General features: G+C 44.0%; 1 protein-coding gene across 4 annotated transcripts in view; it reads left to right on the forward strand.

Moving 5' to 3' along the window:
* Positions 1–19097, forward strand: part of Zfat (zinc finger and AT-hook domain containing) — a 183246-nt gene that overhangs the window by 138759 nt on the left and 25390 nt on the right. For 3 of the 4 annotated variants that reach the window (XM_059246899.1, XM_059246901.1, XM_059246902.1), the window contains exons 12-13: positions 8057–8195; positions 16459–16577. In XM_059246899.1, coding sequence (XP_059102882.1) covers positions 8057–8195; positions 16459–16577 — 258 coding nt within the window. The remainder of the gene's footprint in view (positions 1–8056; positions 8196–16458; positions 16578–19097) is intronic. The other variant, XM_059246900.1, reaches the window with a different exon arrangement.

Here is a 19097-nt window from a genome sequence, read left to right on the forward strand (position 1 = left end):
CTCAGCACCAGGAAAATAGCAAACTCTTTACTCCTGTTTATAGGAGTGTGCCACAGGCATGAGTCACCGTCAGTGTGTACAGAGATAGTGCAGTTGTGGTGATGTGGGAGGGATACTTTGAAGCCTTTGTCGATGGTGGGAGGATCATGGTGCTTGGTGAGGGGGTGGACCTTGCTTTGCATGCCTCAGGCTGCAGACAGGCCTCTCTGCTATAGGAAGAGGAGGTCTTCTCTAGGGTGGAAAGGGAAGGGATGTTCTCATGGAGAGTTGGTAGGGCTATCTACCAGGAGGTTTTTCAAGTCTCAGATGACCAAGTTGGTAAATGTAGGCATAGTTCAGCCTCAGCATGTGAGGAGCTTGCTTCCACAATTCCCCACAGACACCAGCATTTGCATATGCTCAAGTCCTTTCTGTAAGATGGCCTAGGGTATGCACATGACTGAGGCGCATTACAAATACTTTGTCTCCAGATTAACTTTCCATACCGAAAGCAATGTTACAATTAAAATAGTTGTTATAGACATCTGCACATGCTCAGAACAGACACATTTTGAGAACCTAAAAGAATTTTGAGAATTTAAAAGAACTTTGGATTCTTGATTGAATCCCCAGAAATGGAGCTTGTGACTATAAAGGCCTGACAGTGTTGTGCAACTGATTAAGCACAAACGTCCTGAGACCTTTTGAATTTTGTACTTCTCAAATTACAGTCCTGTTCTGTTTTTGTGACCTCTTTGCAACCTTGGCAGGTGAGCAGAGGTTTATTAGGGAATTAAAAGTGTTGGGGAGGAGAGTAAAGCTAGGCAGGGTGTGGAGGTGTGAGTTTGTAATCCCAGTAGTGGGGAGGTGGAAATCTGTGGATCTCTAGCTCAAGTAGTGACCTCCAGGCCAATGAGAAACAAAACAAGATGGTGGCTCCTGAGGAGCAACACCTGAGGTTGACCTCTGACCTCCACCCGCACACCATACCAATGAATATGGACACACTTGAGAGTGGGCATATGCACTCCCCTCCCCCCAAAAACAACTGGAGTTGTCATGGTTGACTAGTGGTGGATCCGATATCTGAGCGCACCTCTTAGTTTCTGGTTCATTCATGGTTTGACTTCATGTACTTACTCTTGCTTGATGTAACAATGATAATGCCATCATTCCGGTGTGAAGGTACTTGCGGTCTAATAATGCTGCATCTAATACCTATCTTCCACCAACTAGTCCACTTGGTACAGGTTGCTACAGCAACATTTTCTTTTCCTGTGTTTACCAGGATGTCAATCAAGTAAGTGGTTTATCTTCTGTTTTAATTTTCTAGGTCTATCTCACCCAGGATATCACACTTAGGCTTATAAAATTGTGCTCCACATCCCCAGATTTCCCACACTAGAGTCATCTGATACTGTCATCCTCTGCATGGAAAGGTCCATCTCATAGGGGAGGTTCACATTTGGGTCTCTGAGCCTTTGGGGACACACCCGAAACTGGAATGTAGTACTTGTTTGCACTGATGAGACTTTTTCTGATAAAAAATCCATGAACTTAGGGAGCCACTGCCTTACAAATTCAATTGCACCTTTTTTTCAGCCTGCACTGTGGGTCAAGAGTAGATATCTTCTGAGAATTGGCCCGTGACCCAGAACTCACTCCTGCCCCGTGTCACCCCAGCAGCTTGCTGAACTCAGCTTTTTGTTTTCACCCTGTTAGTGAACTCTTCAGTGAGCTCACCAGAGCTGTTCTCTCTGTGTCTGGCCTGTGGACACTGGTAAGGCCATTTCTAATTGGGATTCTCGGTGTACTTGACGCTACCGTCTCTCCCACTCTGAGGACAGCGGCCTTGGACCCTACAACTCCAGAAGCTTCTGATTCCTCTGCCTGAGTGCCCTCTCTGCAGCCCTCCTTCCTGTCCATCACTCTGGGCCACCAGTGTATACAGAACTGCCAGGTCTCTTGCTACAGCCACATTCAGTCATAGAGCATCTTCCAAGTTCCCATGCCCAGATAGACAACTATACCACAGGAGTTTTTTGTGTTTAAGATTTATGGCTCTAGCCGGGCGGTGGTGGCGCACGCCTTTAATCCCAGCACTCGGGAGGCAGAGCCAGGCGGATCTCTGTGAGTTCGAGGCCAGCCTGGGCTACCAAGTGAGTTGCAGGAGAGGCGCAAAGCTACACAGAGAAACGCTGTCTCGAAAAACCAAAAAAAAAAAAAAAAAAAAAAAAAGATTTATGGCTCTACTCATCTCTGGTTTTGGGGGGGCTGGTGGTCTAGACTTCCTACTTTTACCCCCATAAGACTGGTATCATTTCTTTCTGTTCTGTGATCTAGATGACCCCTTTACTTGAGGCTTTTAGCCTCTTTCTTCCCACACACCATCTCAACAATTGGGTCCATCTGACGTCCCTTCTTCTCTCTAGCTGCTCACATTCTTGCATGGGTATTTGTTCCCCTGACTCACTGTGGCCCTCAGTGCCTGCTGCCTATACCACTGAAGCAAAGGATGATTGGTTCATGCCTCACTCTTGTTTCTTTCAGTCCATCCTCTGTTTAGTTTCCAGAGCAATAAAATGTGAACAAAATGTCTACAGTTCAAACACAGGAGTTTGATGGAGTTAAAAACCACATCATATTCTAGTGCTTTCCTCTCTAAGCAAATATGAAGTTATTATTTTTGGAATGCTAGCATTTGCACAGGCATCAAGAAAGACACTGATATTCTTTACTGCCCACATGGGGCTGTCACTCTCTTGCTTGACACCTAATGCTCGCTCCTAAAGCCTAACATTAGTGTTTCCACAGAGCACACATTAACAGTTGGTGTGTGAGTATGTGTGCGTGCAGGCACATGCTCATACTTGTGCACCACAGTGAAAATCAGCAGTGGCCTTAGTCTTTCCAAGTCTACCATGGCTGTTAGTTGATGGTTGTTATGGGTTAATGGTTAACTCTGGGCTGGCCCGTATCTATGATATCTTAGAAGGCCAGCCTGTAATCCCCCCGAGAAGAGCTGTGAGGAGGTTAGATGCCCAGATGGCCAGTGAAAAACTAAATCATTTCCTTGTGATTAGCTCTGCCTGGGGCTCCAAAACAGTGCAGACTAGGAGACTATGAGGCTTTGGACAAGTTCCTAAATCACTCTGTGCCTCCATTTTCTTATCAGTAAAATGGGAACAATAGTTGTACCCGTATAAAATTGTGAGACTTAGAAGAGTGAGTCCATGAAAAGCCTGACTACCCAACAGATGGTAGCTCAGGAAATATTAGATGAAACAGCTTAGTTATGATGTTAGAGCTCAGAAAGCTGGTTAAATAACTCCAGTGCTCCTGAACAGAAGCTATGGCTGACAGCTCCCTGTCTTTTTTCTATTCCCTTTCTCTTGAACCTCAGTAAGAACTTTAGGCTTTCTTCCAAGTGAACTATGTGGATGCCATGAGTTATGTCTCCCTAACTCTTGGCTGGATTCTGTTCTGAAGGTTCAGAATAAATAACTTCCCTTATGAGGTCCAGTGCCATTTGCTATTTGAGAGTATCTGGTGTATGAACCAAGTTTTATGATTTAGTTTGCCTAGGTAGCATTTAATCTTTGGAAACTCATATATATTCAGGGAATTACAAGCCTGCCTTCATTCATCATGGGATCTTCAGGTCAGAGAACAGTGTCTCACTCACAGTAGGAGGTCAGCAAATCCATGCTTCGGATATGAATTTTAAGATCTGAATCAGTAACACAACCAGAGTGGGTTAGCTATGGTTCGCCTGCCTTCTCACCTGCCATAGCTGCTGGAGAGTTCTCCGATTGACACTACCAAGGCTTCTCAACTTAGAACTTGGTTTGCCAGAAAGGTCCAGGTGTGGCTCAGTGAATGTAGTTTAGGACAGAGGACCCCAGCAGGGGATTTCATGGAATGATGGAAAAGGTTTAGGGAACAGAGTCGAGCCCAGGAAAAGGAGTCATTATCTTTCAAGCCCCAGAACAGTTCACCAGAAAGACATCTGCTGAACCTAGTGCTGAGCTCACAGTATCCATTGGCCCGATACCGCATTCTACATGGGAGGGTTTGTCAGAGTGCTCCCCTGAGCCTTCCAATGGCAAGAATTGACATGTGGCTAAAAATCTGTCGCTTGGGGACTGAGCTCTCGTTTGGCCTCATCTGTACCTTCTCTTTCCTCGTGGCATACCTGTTTGCCATTTTTCTTCTCATTAGAAATTCTTCGCAGGAGTCTGCATGGGAACTAAAAGGCTTTGAAATTCTCATGTGGCAATTTATCTGCTTTGCCACATGAAGGATGGACTTGGCTCCACTGTCTGAATTTGGCTTGTAGGACCATTTCTTACTTTGATTGCCCCTCTCTTTCTCGGCTGTTACTTGCTGACCACCCCATGTGGGCAGTATAACATTCTCCGTTTCTTTTTTTGATGTCTGTGTAAATGCTAGCATTCCAAAAGTATTAAATTCATAATGTTTGCTTATTTAGAGAGGAAAGCACTAGACTGTGGTGTGGCTTTTAACTTTGTAATAGTCCTTTATTGGTAGTGTAGTCCTTTTGCCCCTGTGTGTGTGGTGGATAGATGAGAAACCCCTACAAGTTTTGCCATTGTTCCAGGCCTGTGGTCCAAACCACAAGGGTTCTGTGAAGGACTGATTGCAAAAATATAGCTCTGCATAGAACAGCACTAAATATTTTGTGTCCTAGGATGCTTTTGATGTAGATGTTCTCTGGGGACTTCCTGAAGCTTCTTTGTCTTTCTTTTGTAGAAAAATAATAAATTCCTGGGCCTTCCTGAGGTATGACATTTCTCTCTCTCTCTCTCTCTCTCTCTCTCTCTCTCTCTCTCTCTCTCTCTCTCTCTCTCTCTCATTTATTTATTTATTATATATACAGTGATCTGCCTGAAGATGGCACCCGATCTCATTATAGATGGTTGTGAGCCACCATGTGGCTGCTGGGAATTGAACTCAGGACCTCTGGAAGAACAGCCAGTGCTGTTAACCTCTGAGCCATCTTTCCAGCTCCCAACATTTCTCTTAAGAGGATTTGGGCAGGAGACATTGTTCAGTGGCAGAGTGCTTACCTAACAGTGCAAGGCAACAATGCAGTTAAACCTAGGTGTCAATCTCCAGTGCTAAAATCAATACAGTTGAAATGGCATCCTTCTCTCCACTGGCGTGACATGCGGAGAGGGGCAGGGGCGGATTCTGGGGCTAGGTAACAGAAGTGATTGAGTGGTAAAAAGCCAGCTTTTTTGTCTGAATGATCAGCAGATTATGCAGCACGATATGAATCTGAAGTTGCTTGGAGTTATGCTTGCAGCATTTCCCTGTGGAGAAAACTAGAAGGCAGTTAGATAGTCCTACCTGGGGAAAGAGAGGAGGGGTCATACCGAATGTTCACATCCAGCCGTCAATGGTATAAAAATGATCATGGAAACCAGAGCAGACAGACATAACAGGCCTCAAGACAGTGCCTTAGAGAGAGTCAACTCTGAATATCAGGGCTGAACAGCCGATCTTGTCAGTTAGTGCTGAGGCCATCAGCAAAAGCTGGCAATAGCAGTGCTGCCGTGTCCTTTTATACGGGGAGGTGGCACCATCTGACAGATATGGGACATGGGGTCTGACAAGACGGTGTTGGCCAAACCTTTGGGAACTGTTTTCCCGGGAGATGATAGAGCCCTAAGTGGGAAGGGGAGGAGTGGAAGGCATGGGCAGAAGCTGCTTTGAAGGAGTGTTGGGTATACAGTAAGGAGAGAGAAGACTTAGGCAAAGGGCTTCCTTGTGTTTACCCATCTGGCTCTCTGCTCTGCCTCTCTGTGGGAAGACTAGAAGCCATTGCTGGAGGCTGTGGAAGCTTCGGGTCAGGGAGGGCATCCCCCCTGCTGGTTGGTTCTCTCCATGCTCAGTCATTGCTGTTACTGCTTTAGTGCCTCTGCATAGTAATGGTGAAAAGATGGATGCATTTGTCAGTCACAGAGTCCAGGTGGTCATAATAGACACAGTGATGTGTCAGCCTCTGTGAGTGCAAGAGTTGTTGTAAAATTGCTGATGGAGATCATAGGGAGCTCTCAGCGCAGTGTCTCAGCTGTTGGTTGTGTTCCACCCTTTCATCCAGAGCATGGCTTAACAAGGTAGCTACTATCCTCAGGTTTCTGATGAAGAAAGAGCTCAGAGACATTTTGCTACTTGTCTGAGGTTCCATTGCAGGTGAGTTCCACCTGTGAGGTTAAACATGCTTCATCTGAGCACCTCCTGCAACATCCAGAGTACTGAGGTCATCTTGGGGGCCCATTGTAGCAAGAATCTTAGAAGGACTTATTAATAAAACAAACCTGGGACCAGGTAGTGGGGTGAACGCTGGAAGATCAGAGAAGCAGAATAAGCCACAGCTACCTCACCTTGCCAATTCCTCAGCTGATCCTGTTTTCTCAGACTGGAAGTCTCTGAGTCTTCATCCAGAATGAATCTCAGCTGAACTGCGGCTAAAAGCTTAACCAGCTCTAGTTCCTGGTTTTCATGCCTTATATACCTTTCTGCTTTCTGCCATTACTTCTGGGATTAAAGGCTCTTGTTACCACACCTGGCTGTTTCCAGTGTGGCTTTGAACTCACAGAGATCCAGACGGATCTCTGCCTCTGGAATGCTAGGATTAAAGGCGTGTGTGCCACCATTTTCTGGCCTCTATATCTAGTGGCTGTTCTGTTCTCTGAAACCAGATAAGTTTATTAGGGTGCACAATATTTTGGGGAACACATCACCACAGCCCATGAGCTGCTTTTTACTGCCTTGACAGAAAGCTGGTGTTGATAGATGGGCCCAAATGCCAAACAGGATTCCTGCCACTCTGAGCTACATGGCACCGTGACACAGGAGGACACTTTGGTATGAGAAAGAGCCTAGCATATGGCAGTGATTCAGGTACATAGCTTTTTTTTAGGCCTTATTGTCTTCATTCAGTGTTATCGACAAGAACATTTTTGTTGTTCTTTGCTACAGTCTTTGACTTTGTAATTATAACTCCTGAGGGCTGTTGGTAATACAGCATTGCATGTAAGAGCTTAAAAGTTCTGTTGCTGAAAAATATGGGGTTTCTAAGGTTTTTTTTCTCTTTTTAACTATTACTAGTACATATACATAGGTCTTCCTAAGGGTACCTGATGGGTGCTCCTTCCCTTCCTTGCATTGAGTTCCCAGAAGCAGTATGCAAGGGGGCCAGACAAGGCTGTGGATCTATTTGTGACTTTATTCTGCAAGTGTTTCCTCTGGCCTAGGTCAGGCTGCAGTGGCTCTTGCCAGCTACACGTCCCCACAGCCTGGCACTGTGCGTTGTTACAGATTCTGACAGAGAACTGTCACTAAGGAAGTTGTTTAGACAAAGGAACAAGAGTATCAAGGATTAGGTTGTAACAGGAACTGCTTTTAATGACATCCATTAAAAAAAACAAAACTGAGTGCAGTTTTGTTTAGTGGCATCCCTGGGACCTACCTTACCCTGGCCACTTGGGGCTGCATGGAAGCAGGATGTGTTGGTTAGTTTTGATGTCAGCTTGACATAAGCTAGAGTCATGTGGGAAGAGGGAACCTCAGTTGAGAAAATGCCCCTGCCAGATTGGCCTGTGGGCAAGCTTGTGGTATATTTTCTTGATTAATGACCGATGTAGGTGGACTCATCCCACAGGAGGCAGTGTCACCCTGGGTGATGGTCCTGAATAGTATAAGAAAGCAGGCTGAGCAAGCCATAGGGAATACACTAGTAAGCAGCACTTCTGTATGGCCTCTGCTTCAGCTCCTGCCTCCAGGTTCCTACTTTGAGTTCCTGTCCGACTTTCCTTCCAGATGTACTGTGACCAGGGCGTGTGAGTTACAATAAGTCCTTTCCTCCTGAGTTGCTTTTGGTCATGGTATTTTATCACAGCACTAGAAACCCTAACTGGGACGAGCCATTCCCCAGCGACAGGGTCTACTGGGCCCACTCATTTGCAGATATGCTGGTGTCATACACTCACCTGGAGGCACACTTGGGGAAGTTGGCAGAGGCTCACCATTTCTGTTCCTTGTCCCCCAGCCTTTCCGCTGTGCCCATTGTCATTACTCGTGTAACATCTCTGGATCTCTGAAACGACATTACAACAGGAAGCACCCCAACGAGGAGTATGCCAACGTGGGCAGCGGGGAGCTTGCGGCCGAAGCACTCATCCAGCAAGGTAGGTGAGGGGCCCAGGCCTGCTGAGAAGCACTGCTAGACGCTAACAGCTCAGTTCTAACCCACAGACCTGGCATCATGCTAGTTCTTCCTCTCTGTTGGTATGTCATCGCCACCCTCATTATTCACCAGAAGGCACGAGTCAGAATTGCACCTGTAATGTCGTGCTCTAAAAGGGTATGGTAAAAGTTTCAGTCTCTGATACCTGCAACAGTATTCACCAATACTGTTGTCTACTCTTGGTTTGCACATACTGTTTGCAGGGTAGAAATTTTAGGCCTTATTGTCTTCATTCAGTGTTATCGACAAGAACATTTTTGTTGTTCTTTGCTACAGTCTTTGACTTTGTAATTATAACTCCTGAGGGCTGTTGGTAATACAGCATTGCATGTAAGAGCTTAAAAGTTCTGTTGCTGAAAAATATGGAGTTTCTAAGGTTTTTTTTCTCTTTTTAACTATTACTAGTACATATACACATAAAAGAATAAGCATAAATGTAACCTGCAGAGTCATTCAGTGTTACTAGGATTGACTACTTGGTATTGTTTCTAGAGTATGTTTCTAGGGTTGACTACTTGGTATTGGATAATCAATTAGGGGGATCTTCTCCATGGAAGACTAATTTTCCCTTTCTCAGGAGTTGTTAATTGCTTTTAGCTCTTCATCCATGCGTTGGGCCCTGTGAGATTTCCCCCCATCTATCTTGGGATGTCAGCTGGTGGTGGAATTGTTTAGGTCTTGGGTCTGAAGCCATGTTGTTGAGATTTCATGGGTGTAGCTTCTGTAGCATATCTAGAAGGTATGATCTCACAGAACACTTCATGGTCCTTTGGCTCTTACAGTCTTTATACCCTCCCTTCCTTGATGTTAAAGACCCCATGAACTCCAGGGAGGGGGCTAGACATGGGGCAGGTAGGAGGGAAAGAGTGGGAAGGGAAAATGATGTAATTATATTTTAATTAGATTTAAAAATAAAATTGTAACCAGTGCTACTATAGATATATTTAGTAGTTGAACTTTGGGGGGAGATTTATAGAAAAACATATTTTGAGTACACAGGTACTTTAGCTATCCTGAAAAATAATTTGAACATTTATTGAGAATTAATGAAAACCCCTGTAAATATTGAAAAATTTCAGAGTTTTTCTTTTTGAGGTTTTATTGAAAATACATAACCACACATTACCACCGAAGAGGGCATAACACACGTGCTGTTACCACACAGAGAAATATGGCTGTCTTTATGTCTCCATTCTAATAATTCAGCTAGGACTGACTGCAGTGAGTAGCTTTAGTCACCGCTTCTTATTAGCTGGTGACTCTGTGGAGCTGAGGGAGGTTTTACAAACCTGTCTGGCTACCCGATGGAGGACCGAGAGCTGTGTTGCAGCCAGGGATACTTACTTTTCTGATTCAGCACAAAGCATCCCTTGCTGGGTTGCCTAGAGATGCATCTCCATGTAACACAAATGGATTGTCTATATCCAGCAGCATTCAGTGACAGAGCAGAACAGGAATAGATGAGCAGCTAAGACTCTCAGGATCCTTTCCGAGCTATCCATCAGGAATTTATCAGAGTGCAAGAGGGAAAATGGGCTGTTTGTTTTCTTCAGGAGAAGTTTGATGATGCCAGGAGCAGGATGGTGCAGCAGAGGGGGAGGGTCTTGGCTCAAGTCTGGGTTTCCTCTCCCTGAGCTGCGCTGTCTTAGGCAGTCACCTAGCCTGTCCTTGTTGGATTCCTTGACTACAGAGCACCATCATCCATGAGGGTAGAGAGGATGCTGTTCAGGGGCATCGGGCACAAAAGACCATTTCATTCCTAGATTTGCTTTTTTCCCCCTGAAAATATTTAAAACTTCTGGGACCATTGCTTGGGGTCTTCCTTTTCTGTGCTGAGGATGGAACTCAAGGCCCTGCACATGCTAGGCCAGCGCCTTCCCATTGAGTTGCACCACTAGCCACCACTGCATTATTTTTTTTACGACATTCGTCATGTCCAGGAGTCATGAGGGAGAATGGATTTGACTTAGAGTCACCGTAAATAATGAATGGGAAGCTGGGGCTTAGTTTTCACATCCTTCACACTCTTGGATTTGATTGGCAGAAAATAGATGTTCAGTGTGGCTGGTGGGACAGGCCCATGGATCTGATTGATGAAGCTATCACTGCTTTTAGACTTTCATCACTGCCTTGCCAAAACTGTGCTGAACTTGAACTGTTTTATGCCCCAAGTTTTCTGTTCACTTTCTAATCAATTGGCATTTTCTAACAGGACCTGGGTTTCATATTTAAGCTTTGAAGATCAGTGCTTGATCATTTTCTTTCATGTGTCTCCATCCCCACCTCCCAGTCCCATTCTAGGGCCTTGTTGAAGAAGCAGACACCTAAATGTGTCTTCATTACTTTGGTACTATTTAGACATTAGACTTCTCCTAAGCATTACATGAAGCAGTTTATTCCTGGCTTGTAATGTATGTGCATCTCATATTCTGAGGGTAGATTTCTCTAAGTCATCACTTGATCATCAATATGGATTTGAAGCATTCTCCTATACAAATGTATATATTGTGCTGTTTAAGGAAGACATACTTAGCAAGCCCCCCTACTCCTGCCCCTTCACCAATGCCTGATTAAAGCTTGCTTGAGAGCTAGGTTAGCAGTCATAGGCACTGAGGTGTGTAAGGTGCTTTGGTGCCAGGCTTCATGAAGTCATAACTCCTTTCTAAGTGGTGTGTGATATGATGAAGATGGGACTTAGCAAAGGTCACTTTCCCAGTACCACAAAGTACCCTGTCAGATTTCTTTAGATTCTCTGGAACACGCACAGGGTTGGGGGCCACACAGACCTGAACTGGGGTCTCTGCACATCGTGGCCTTTGGACCAGGTACTTATCTTCCCTGAACTTGATCTTGCATTCAGAATCATCACAGGGGAAGCTAATACCTGCCCTCAACAGTAGTTGCAAAAATTAGATCTTATTCTCTAGTACTTCCAGCTATTTCCTGACGTGAAGTAAATGCTTGATGAAAACCCTAAGCTATGACATTTGTCTACATGTTTCCTCATGCACATGTCTTTTCAGCCTCTTCTGTATGGCCAGCCCAATGCTAGCCACTGAAACTCTGTACTAAACTAGGTGACTTTATGGTGGCACTCATTGGCATTCCTTCCTGAGTTGGAACCTGCTTGTCTCGTTTGTTCAGTAGCACTGGGACTAGGCAGCTCCTTTCAGGGCCTCATGTTCTGATGGTGTGGCTAAAGGATTCTTCCCTTCCACATGAGAGAAGGTCCTGTCTGGGAGTACCATCAGCTGCTTCTCACAGTGGCTGAGCCTTCTGTGGAGCCCCTGTTTGAGAGTCCCTGAAGTGACAATAGATAGTCACGACCAGAGGAGAAATGACAGGAGGTATGTCACGAAGGCTTCATTTTTGGCTTCTGCTGAAGTCTTTGTTATTTTGAACTACTGAATTAGGAAAATGTAAATCTGTATCCATGGGAGCACATGCATATCATATTATTCATGCTAATCTCAGGAAATAGTGTAGCAGAAAATCCAGAAACTGTGAAGTAGCTCAAAAGTCATCAATTTAATTTATGGACATGTTTAAAATATCTAAAATCAAGATTCAATGAGTTGTTGGTAGAGGCTTCTAGTGGTGTGATGGTATGCCTTATTATTGATTATTATTGAATGGGTTAATTTTTCCTATGATATAGTCCTAAAGTTTGGTATGCTTATTCACCTGTTTTCAAATTAGAAGCTGGCAGAGGGCAATGACGACGTGACCAGGCTAATCCAGTCTCCTGATTCAGTATTTGGTGAACCAGAAGAGGGGGATGAGGGCGAGGAGCAGGCGTGGTCTCACACTGCGATATTGATTAGATTTCACTTTTGAAGTCTCATGGGAGGTGCTCTTTTTTTCCCCTCTTATCTTCATTCCCAAGGCTAGTCACTAATTTGGCTCAAGGTTGACTATGCGACCTGTTTCTTTTGCTCAGCCCTTCCCAATGGTCAGGGCCCAGAGAGAAGTGGAGAAGACCTTACCTGAGATGTATTTACCCAGGGACTCCTCATTAGAGTCCAGGATATCAGCCAGCTAATGATAAAATAGGCTTGTTTTCCTCTGCTGTCGTTCTCCTATGCTGTTATTCTCAAGGATCCTATGGGAAGAGAGGCTAGGGTTTGACACAGGATTCAGATAACCCTGAGTCCTATGGCCAGGTGTGATCTAACAGCACTTTAGGTCACTAGGGGTAACACTTTCTTATTCAACAGGAAATGAGAATATCCACAAGAACTGGTGTCCACATTTCACTTACTCATCTTGTGAATTTAAACTATTCAGTATCCACGTTCCTTAATGCTTCTGCTCCAGTCCCTGAGTGCCTGTACTAGTTTCCCAAAGCCACTATAGCAAATGACTTAAACCTATGCAGATTTGTTACTTTACAAAGTTCAGATATGCACACTGAGGCTCACTAAGCTAAAATAGAGATGTTAATAAATCTACATCTGTGAGGGAAATATCTGCTTTCTGACCTTGTCCAGCTTCTAGAAGTTACCCCATGGGCCGCCCTTCTACCTTTGAAGCCAAGAATGGTCAGAGGAGTTTTTCTCCTATCATGCCATTATGATGACAGTCTTCCCTTTGATTATATTAGATACATTCCATGTTCCGGAATGATCTTCATCATAGAGTCCTTAGCTGAATCACATCTGCCAAGTCCCTTTCCCATGCAAGCTATGTGTTCACATGTTCCAAGGGTTCATGTATCCATTTTGGGGACCCTATATTCTGCCTGTTGTGCTGTAGCTACAATGAGGATATGAGGACTGCTGTCTTTACCTTAGTAGAAGAGAAAGCTCAGACTTTAAGAGTGTAAGGAGGTTCACCAGGCTCACACAAGTATGATCTGCCTGCCTGCCTCATGTTCTGTGCTGTTCCCAGACTGATGTTATTGAACATGAAATGGAGTCTTCCATAACATCAGGAACCACAAAGAAGGGCAAATGTTTTAATGCCTGGAAATCCTCTAGATTTCCAATAGGTTACAGTCTGTAAAGAGAAAGGCTGCCATGGTGAGCTTTTAAAGTTGTTCCTGAACCCCCTACCTTTTCTTTTGGTTAAGCAGTCCATATGAGGAAATTGTGGTTGGCCATTTGCAACTTTACCGAGCACTTAATGCCAGGGTTGTGAGTAGCTCACCAGGCCTTCTGTTGACCTTCACTGTGCACACTAAGAAATTAATTAATTAAGAGAAATTATTTCTCTCTGCTCTGATGTCAATTAAATGGCATAGTTATACATTCAGGTGAGATTACATATTTCTATTTGTTGTTCTTTAATTAAAGTTGCTATGGCAAAGATTGAAGTTTTAATTAATGCCGGGCATTATCATATTAAGTACAATTTAAACATAATATGAGGTTGTTTTTTCTCCCTGAATTAGTTTCCCTAAAACAGTATTCTAGTTTCACTGTGAAGCCTCCATTTGACCTCAGGAAGTTTGCTGTTGGTTGTTGCTGTGTTTAACTCTTTCATGGAGAAGCAGGATTGGTCTAGCCATGAGCAAAGGTGGAAGACATGACTCTCTGAGAGAGGTTTTGCAAAGATGCTCATGAGGAAAGACATCAGGGTAGATGACTAGTACATGATAACAGGGAATGTATATTAGTTCCCTTTATGTTGCTGTGATAAGACACCACAACCAAGAGCAACTTACAGAAGAAAGAGTTTATTTTGGCTTACAGTTTTAGAGGGAGCATACATAATGGTGGGAGAGGCATGGCAGCAGGTGGCTGGAGCAGGAAACTGAGAAATCACATTCTCAACTACAGGCAGGAAGCTGAGAAGTGAAAGTGGGACAGGGCTGTACATTTGCAAAGCTGGCCCCCAATGATGCACTTCCTCCAGCAAGGCTTCACATCCTAAGAGTTCCCTAACCTCTCCAAACAGCACCACCAACTGGGTGATGAGGTATTCCAATACCCAAGCCTATGGGAACATTTCTCAATCAAACCACCATGGGAGGTTAAAAGGAAGTTTACTTATGCTCCTGACTAAGAAACAACAATGCATTTGATCTTGTCTATAAAAGAATAGTGTCTTTGAGATTCTGAAAATAGCCATTCACTTTGCCTTTTTTATTTTGTAGGATGTTTTGTAACTTAAGAATTTGATGTCCATTTCTTTCCGATCTTTCTGATGGTGACTAGTGTCACCTGGCTTTGTCTCTCCTCCGTCTTGCTTCTGCTTTATGCTCTTAAACATACCCAGGATCAGGAGACTGGGGAGCAGTGAGCGAAAGGTGGGAAGGGAAGTACTATTAGCTTCCAGTTCTGCAGTAGACAAGAAACTCCAGCTGTAGGCAATGCTCTGTGCAGAGTCCACTGACATGCAATTGGTTCAGGAGAGGGCATGCATTGGAGCTGCATGTGAACGAGGATGGATTTGAGTAGTGCATGCCCCTGAGATTGCCCAGCTCTAACAAAAGTTATTCAGTCAAACTCAACATCTGGACAGAATTCCTAGGAATGCGCAATAAATAAATGAAGATAATAGCCTAAGACATACTCCTCAGTTCAGCTTCTGGCTGCCTAAACATAAGCATCCCTGTGATTCGCTCAGCTCACAGAGGCACTGGAGAAATGGGCGGCTTTGGGCATCACTTGATGTTCATATCAGGGATGTGAAAATGATTGTTCGTGAGGCTTCAGGATTGAGAATAAAGGTAAGAAACTGGCCCAGGTGTTTGAGTCAAAGAGATCTTGAGAGTGAGTGCATCATACTGCCCAGGAAGAATTTGATGGAAATTGTGATCACTATTGTTTACTGCACCGAACTCAAGCTGGTTACAGTCTTGGCTTAAGGCAAATACTACTTCATAGTCCAAAGCCTCTGTTTAAAATGAGGTAATCATGCCAGTACTTTTGGAGAGTGAGTGTAGCTTATGCCTGTGGTATTTGACATGTGCACTTGGAGAGTAGTTATATGTGACTGTTAACGGCTATTGGTATTGTTATAGGAGGAAAACAGAAAGTGTTCATTTGCTTAGTAACTGATTCGGACATGTGCTGTGGCAGCCGTGGGACTGGGCAGGGGAACAGCTTGCCACGGAAGGAGGCAGGATTCAAAGAGCAAGCAAGATAGTATTAAATGAACATTGTGACTTTCAAACTCTTTAACTAGTTCTCTCTGCGTTCTGTTTGACACAGAGAGAACTGGTTAAAGAGGAGGGGAGGAGCAAGCCTTCCTTATGAAGTTAATGTTGAGTTTCATTGCTCTCAGGATGCAGTCTATGGATGATATTAGGGAGGAAAGGCTATCCATAGGGAAAACATGGAGCAAGAGAAAGTGAGACCCAACAGCTCCCCACTGGGGCATGAGCTGCTGGAACTGCATAGTCAGCTGGCTGCAAAAACTCCAGCAGGGGAACTTTGGTGAGGACACCCACTGTCTGGGCCCAGCCCCATGTGGAGGCCCAACTCTGGTCTGGAGTGCTGATCACCTAATGCCAGGACTGCTTTCGGGCTCCTCTGGCTAGAGCTGGCATCTTTTGCTAAGAGATTAGTGTCCGGTCTCCAATGTAGTGCTGCTTCTGATAGCATTTTAGAAAGAGTCTCTTCTGTGACCTTAGTGTTTTGTTTTTCTCTACCTTGAGTTTTACATTATCCCAATTAAGGCATCTAAACACTTCCTGGAACATGTGCAAAATATAATTGGTTCAATAAAGAGTGACACTTCAGGATGTGACCAGCCTTTTAATTTATTCTTTCCTGGGAAACCCACAGGAGAATTTATACTCGTGACTTAGCTTCTCTGGGAAGGCAGTTGAGAACTGAGCATCTGATTTGAAGCATTTGGAGGCAAAGGAGATTGACAAATCAATCACTGCTCTTCAGTGACTTTAAAAAATGTTATTTACAGATAACAACATGAAAGATTGATTTTAGCCACAATCCAGTTGGTCAAGGGGATTATATTCCTCGTTTCTCCCTGGCATTTAAAATATCAAGCAGGTATTAGGCTCTCTGCAAAGGCCTATTCAATAAATAAGAAAAGTATATTAAGTTCTCGAATCTCTACCCTAAAAGCTGCTTTACCGTTGCTGTTTTATTTCAGTGCTGTGGTAAGCTTGAGTGACTGTAGGTGCTGGAGACTAAATAAGGCACTTTGTAGATCCCACACATTTGGACAGAAGGAGACCCAGCAGCGTGCTTACTGTCTCTAAACACTTTTTTTTTACCTGTCTGTGCTTGCAGGTGGCCTGAAGTGTCCTGTTTGCAGCTTTGTGTACGGCACCAAATGGGAGTACAACAGGCACTTAAAGAACAAGCATGGCTTGAAGGTAGTGGAGATTGATGGAGACCCCAAATTGGAGGTAACACTTTAAGTGTGGTATGATTTCAACATGTCAAAACACAGGTGACAAGTCAGGTGAGCCCAGGTGCTGGGCACAGTCTGCCTTGGAGAGCACTGGATGTGTTCCATGGAAATCTGCAGCCACTTCAGATCACAGCTCTGGGTCACTCTGAGTGAGATCTCAGCCACCTATGTGAAGCTTATTCCGGCTTGAATTTGGGCTTTTCTGTCAGTGTCTTGCCTTCTCCAGCTCACAAACCCATTTTTAGATGTTTTTACCCAACAGAGTGGAAGGCAAATGGCCTGTTGCTGTCTTCACTGAGAGAACTGGAAAGGCCCCATTTCCTGGCTCCTGGTCCTTCTTTTCCTCTACCAAATGCTCCTGGTCCTACCCACTGTCTACTTCTCTCAGAAATTTGAATCTGTCACCATTACAATAGCCAATAGCCACCCATATTTTCAAATACCAGATGCCACTATCATGGACAGATTGCAGTCACTCAAAGCAGAGCTTTTCAAGCTCAGCACTGTTGATGTTTTGATCTGCATAATTCTTTGTTGTGGAGGGCTATCCTGGACCTTATAGGAAGTTTAGCTACATTTTTGGCATTTTCCTACCAGGTGCCAAGCAGTAGCATCACCCTGCCTCTCTGGACCTCAGTGAGACAGTCAGCTGTTTCTAGATACTGCCCAGGTTATCACTCTCTGGCAGTCACAGTCACCTCCAGCTGACATGTGGACTCACAGCATACCTCCTTATAACCGGGCAGGAATAAGGTCTTTGAAACAATTCATAGCACATGAAAACAATGAAACACTGTGGCAATGTGGAAACTACTTTGGAATGTAAGGAAATCATGACTCCATATTAGAACATATCCTTATATAGCTCACCATGAACTAGGGGAAAAATGGAATCATTGCCATAGATGCAAAAAGGCTTTTGACAGGAAGCGTTGCTCACCTATTATACACCTTTAGAAGAACTTAGTGGGTGCTCCTTAAGATGACAAAAATGTCTGTGTCTTGGCCATAAGCCAGTGTCTGGTTTCATTTGGAAATACTAGAGGGTTTCCACTAAACTCAGAAACAAGTAACTATGGAAACAGTATATTGCCGGATACTTTAAGGCCAAAGACAAAGAGCTGGTGAGTGCTGCAGTCTGGTGAAAGCGCTTATCACAGTACTATGCTTAAGCTCTGAAACTATTTCCTGTGTGGATTATAATTGAGCAAGTGTGGCAATGTTCTGTTTATAAAGGGAACTGTGTTTTTACTGTTGGAAGATGTTACAATAAGCAGAGGCCAAAGCTAGATGGAGCCTTAGTGCCAACTTGGGAGTCAAAAATCACTAGGAATTTCTGTGGTTTACTGTTGTTATCATCATCTTCAGCAGCAGCAGCAGTAGCAGCAGCAGTAGCAGCAGCATTATCAGTATCATCTATATGATGAAAATCCCTAATTAAAACAAAAAAATTCAGAATCCACAATGCTGTCAATTCCAAAAGCTTTTGAATATCAGTGTACTACCCACACATGGAAAACTCCACATCTAACATCATTTGTAATACTTGTGGAGGTAACAATGGTTCTGACTTGCTTTAAAGCTGCCAGGGGTAGAGCCACAGCAAGATGGCACAATGTGTAATTCATTTTCTGTAGTTGGATCCCTGGAACCCATATAAAGGGGAAGGAAAGAACCAACTTTGCAAAATTGTCCTCTGACCTCAAAAGGTGCACTATGGCATGCACACGTGCCCACATGCACGTATGTGCACACACACACTCACACAAATCCAAGAGCAAGTCGTGGAGGATGTGGGGCCATATGTGAAACAACTGATCATGAGTTGAAAATTGTTTAAATCCAGCAATTGAGTGACAAGTATGTGGGACTTTATAATACCTCTCTTTTTACTTACGTATTTGAAACTTTTTTTTTTTTTTTTTTTATAAATTAAGACTGAAAAAGAGTGAGGTTTGTTGTGACAGGTTTTGAACTTGTCTCTGCTTCTATAAGCTGTTAGACCTTGAGCCACTCTTGACTCATTGTAGCCTTAGTGTTTCCAGCCATAAAGTAGGCTGGTAGATTGGAAAGCTGAGAGGGGGAATACTGTTAAAATGCTGGAGTTTGTGTGTGACAGATAAGCCCTTTGTGGTGGTAGTGGTGGTGATGGCAGCCTCAGTGTCCCATCACCATAGATGGTGACATGATTATTCTCCTGAACTCTCAAGTTTGGACTACAGAATTTGCTGTCTAAAGAAACAGTCATTGGAATACTAATTCATGCCGGAAAACCATCCCATCTCAGTCAGTTACCTCCAGCAGATTCTAAAACTATTAGCAGAGCTATGACCCTCTTGAAATAGTACACACAAAAATAGGCCCTTGCCTCTCTGTGTTAGGCAGTTAAGCAGCGAGGGAGCTGGGCATAGGGTGGCCACCAGTAGAATAGCACACTGGCTTCCTGGCAGTTTGAGTTGTCACTTATCTCCTAGGAATGCACAGAAGAAACATTACTAAATGTCACTGATACGTA

The sequence above is a fragment of the Peromyscus eremicus genome, chromosome 20 (assembly GCF_949786415.1).
Source record: "Peromyscus eremicus chromosome 20, PerEre_H2_v1, whole genome shotgun sequence".
NCBI classification, from domain to species: Eukaryota; Metazoa; Chordata; class Mammalia; order Rodentia; family Cricetidae; genus Peromyscus; species Peromyscus eremicus.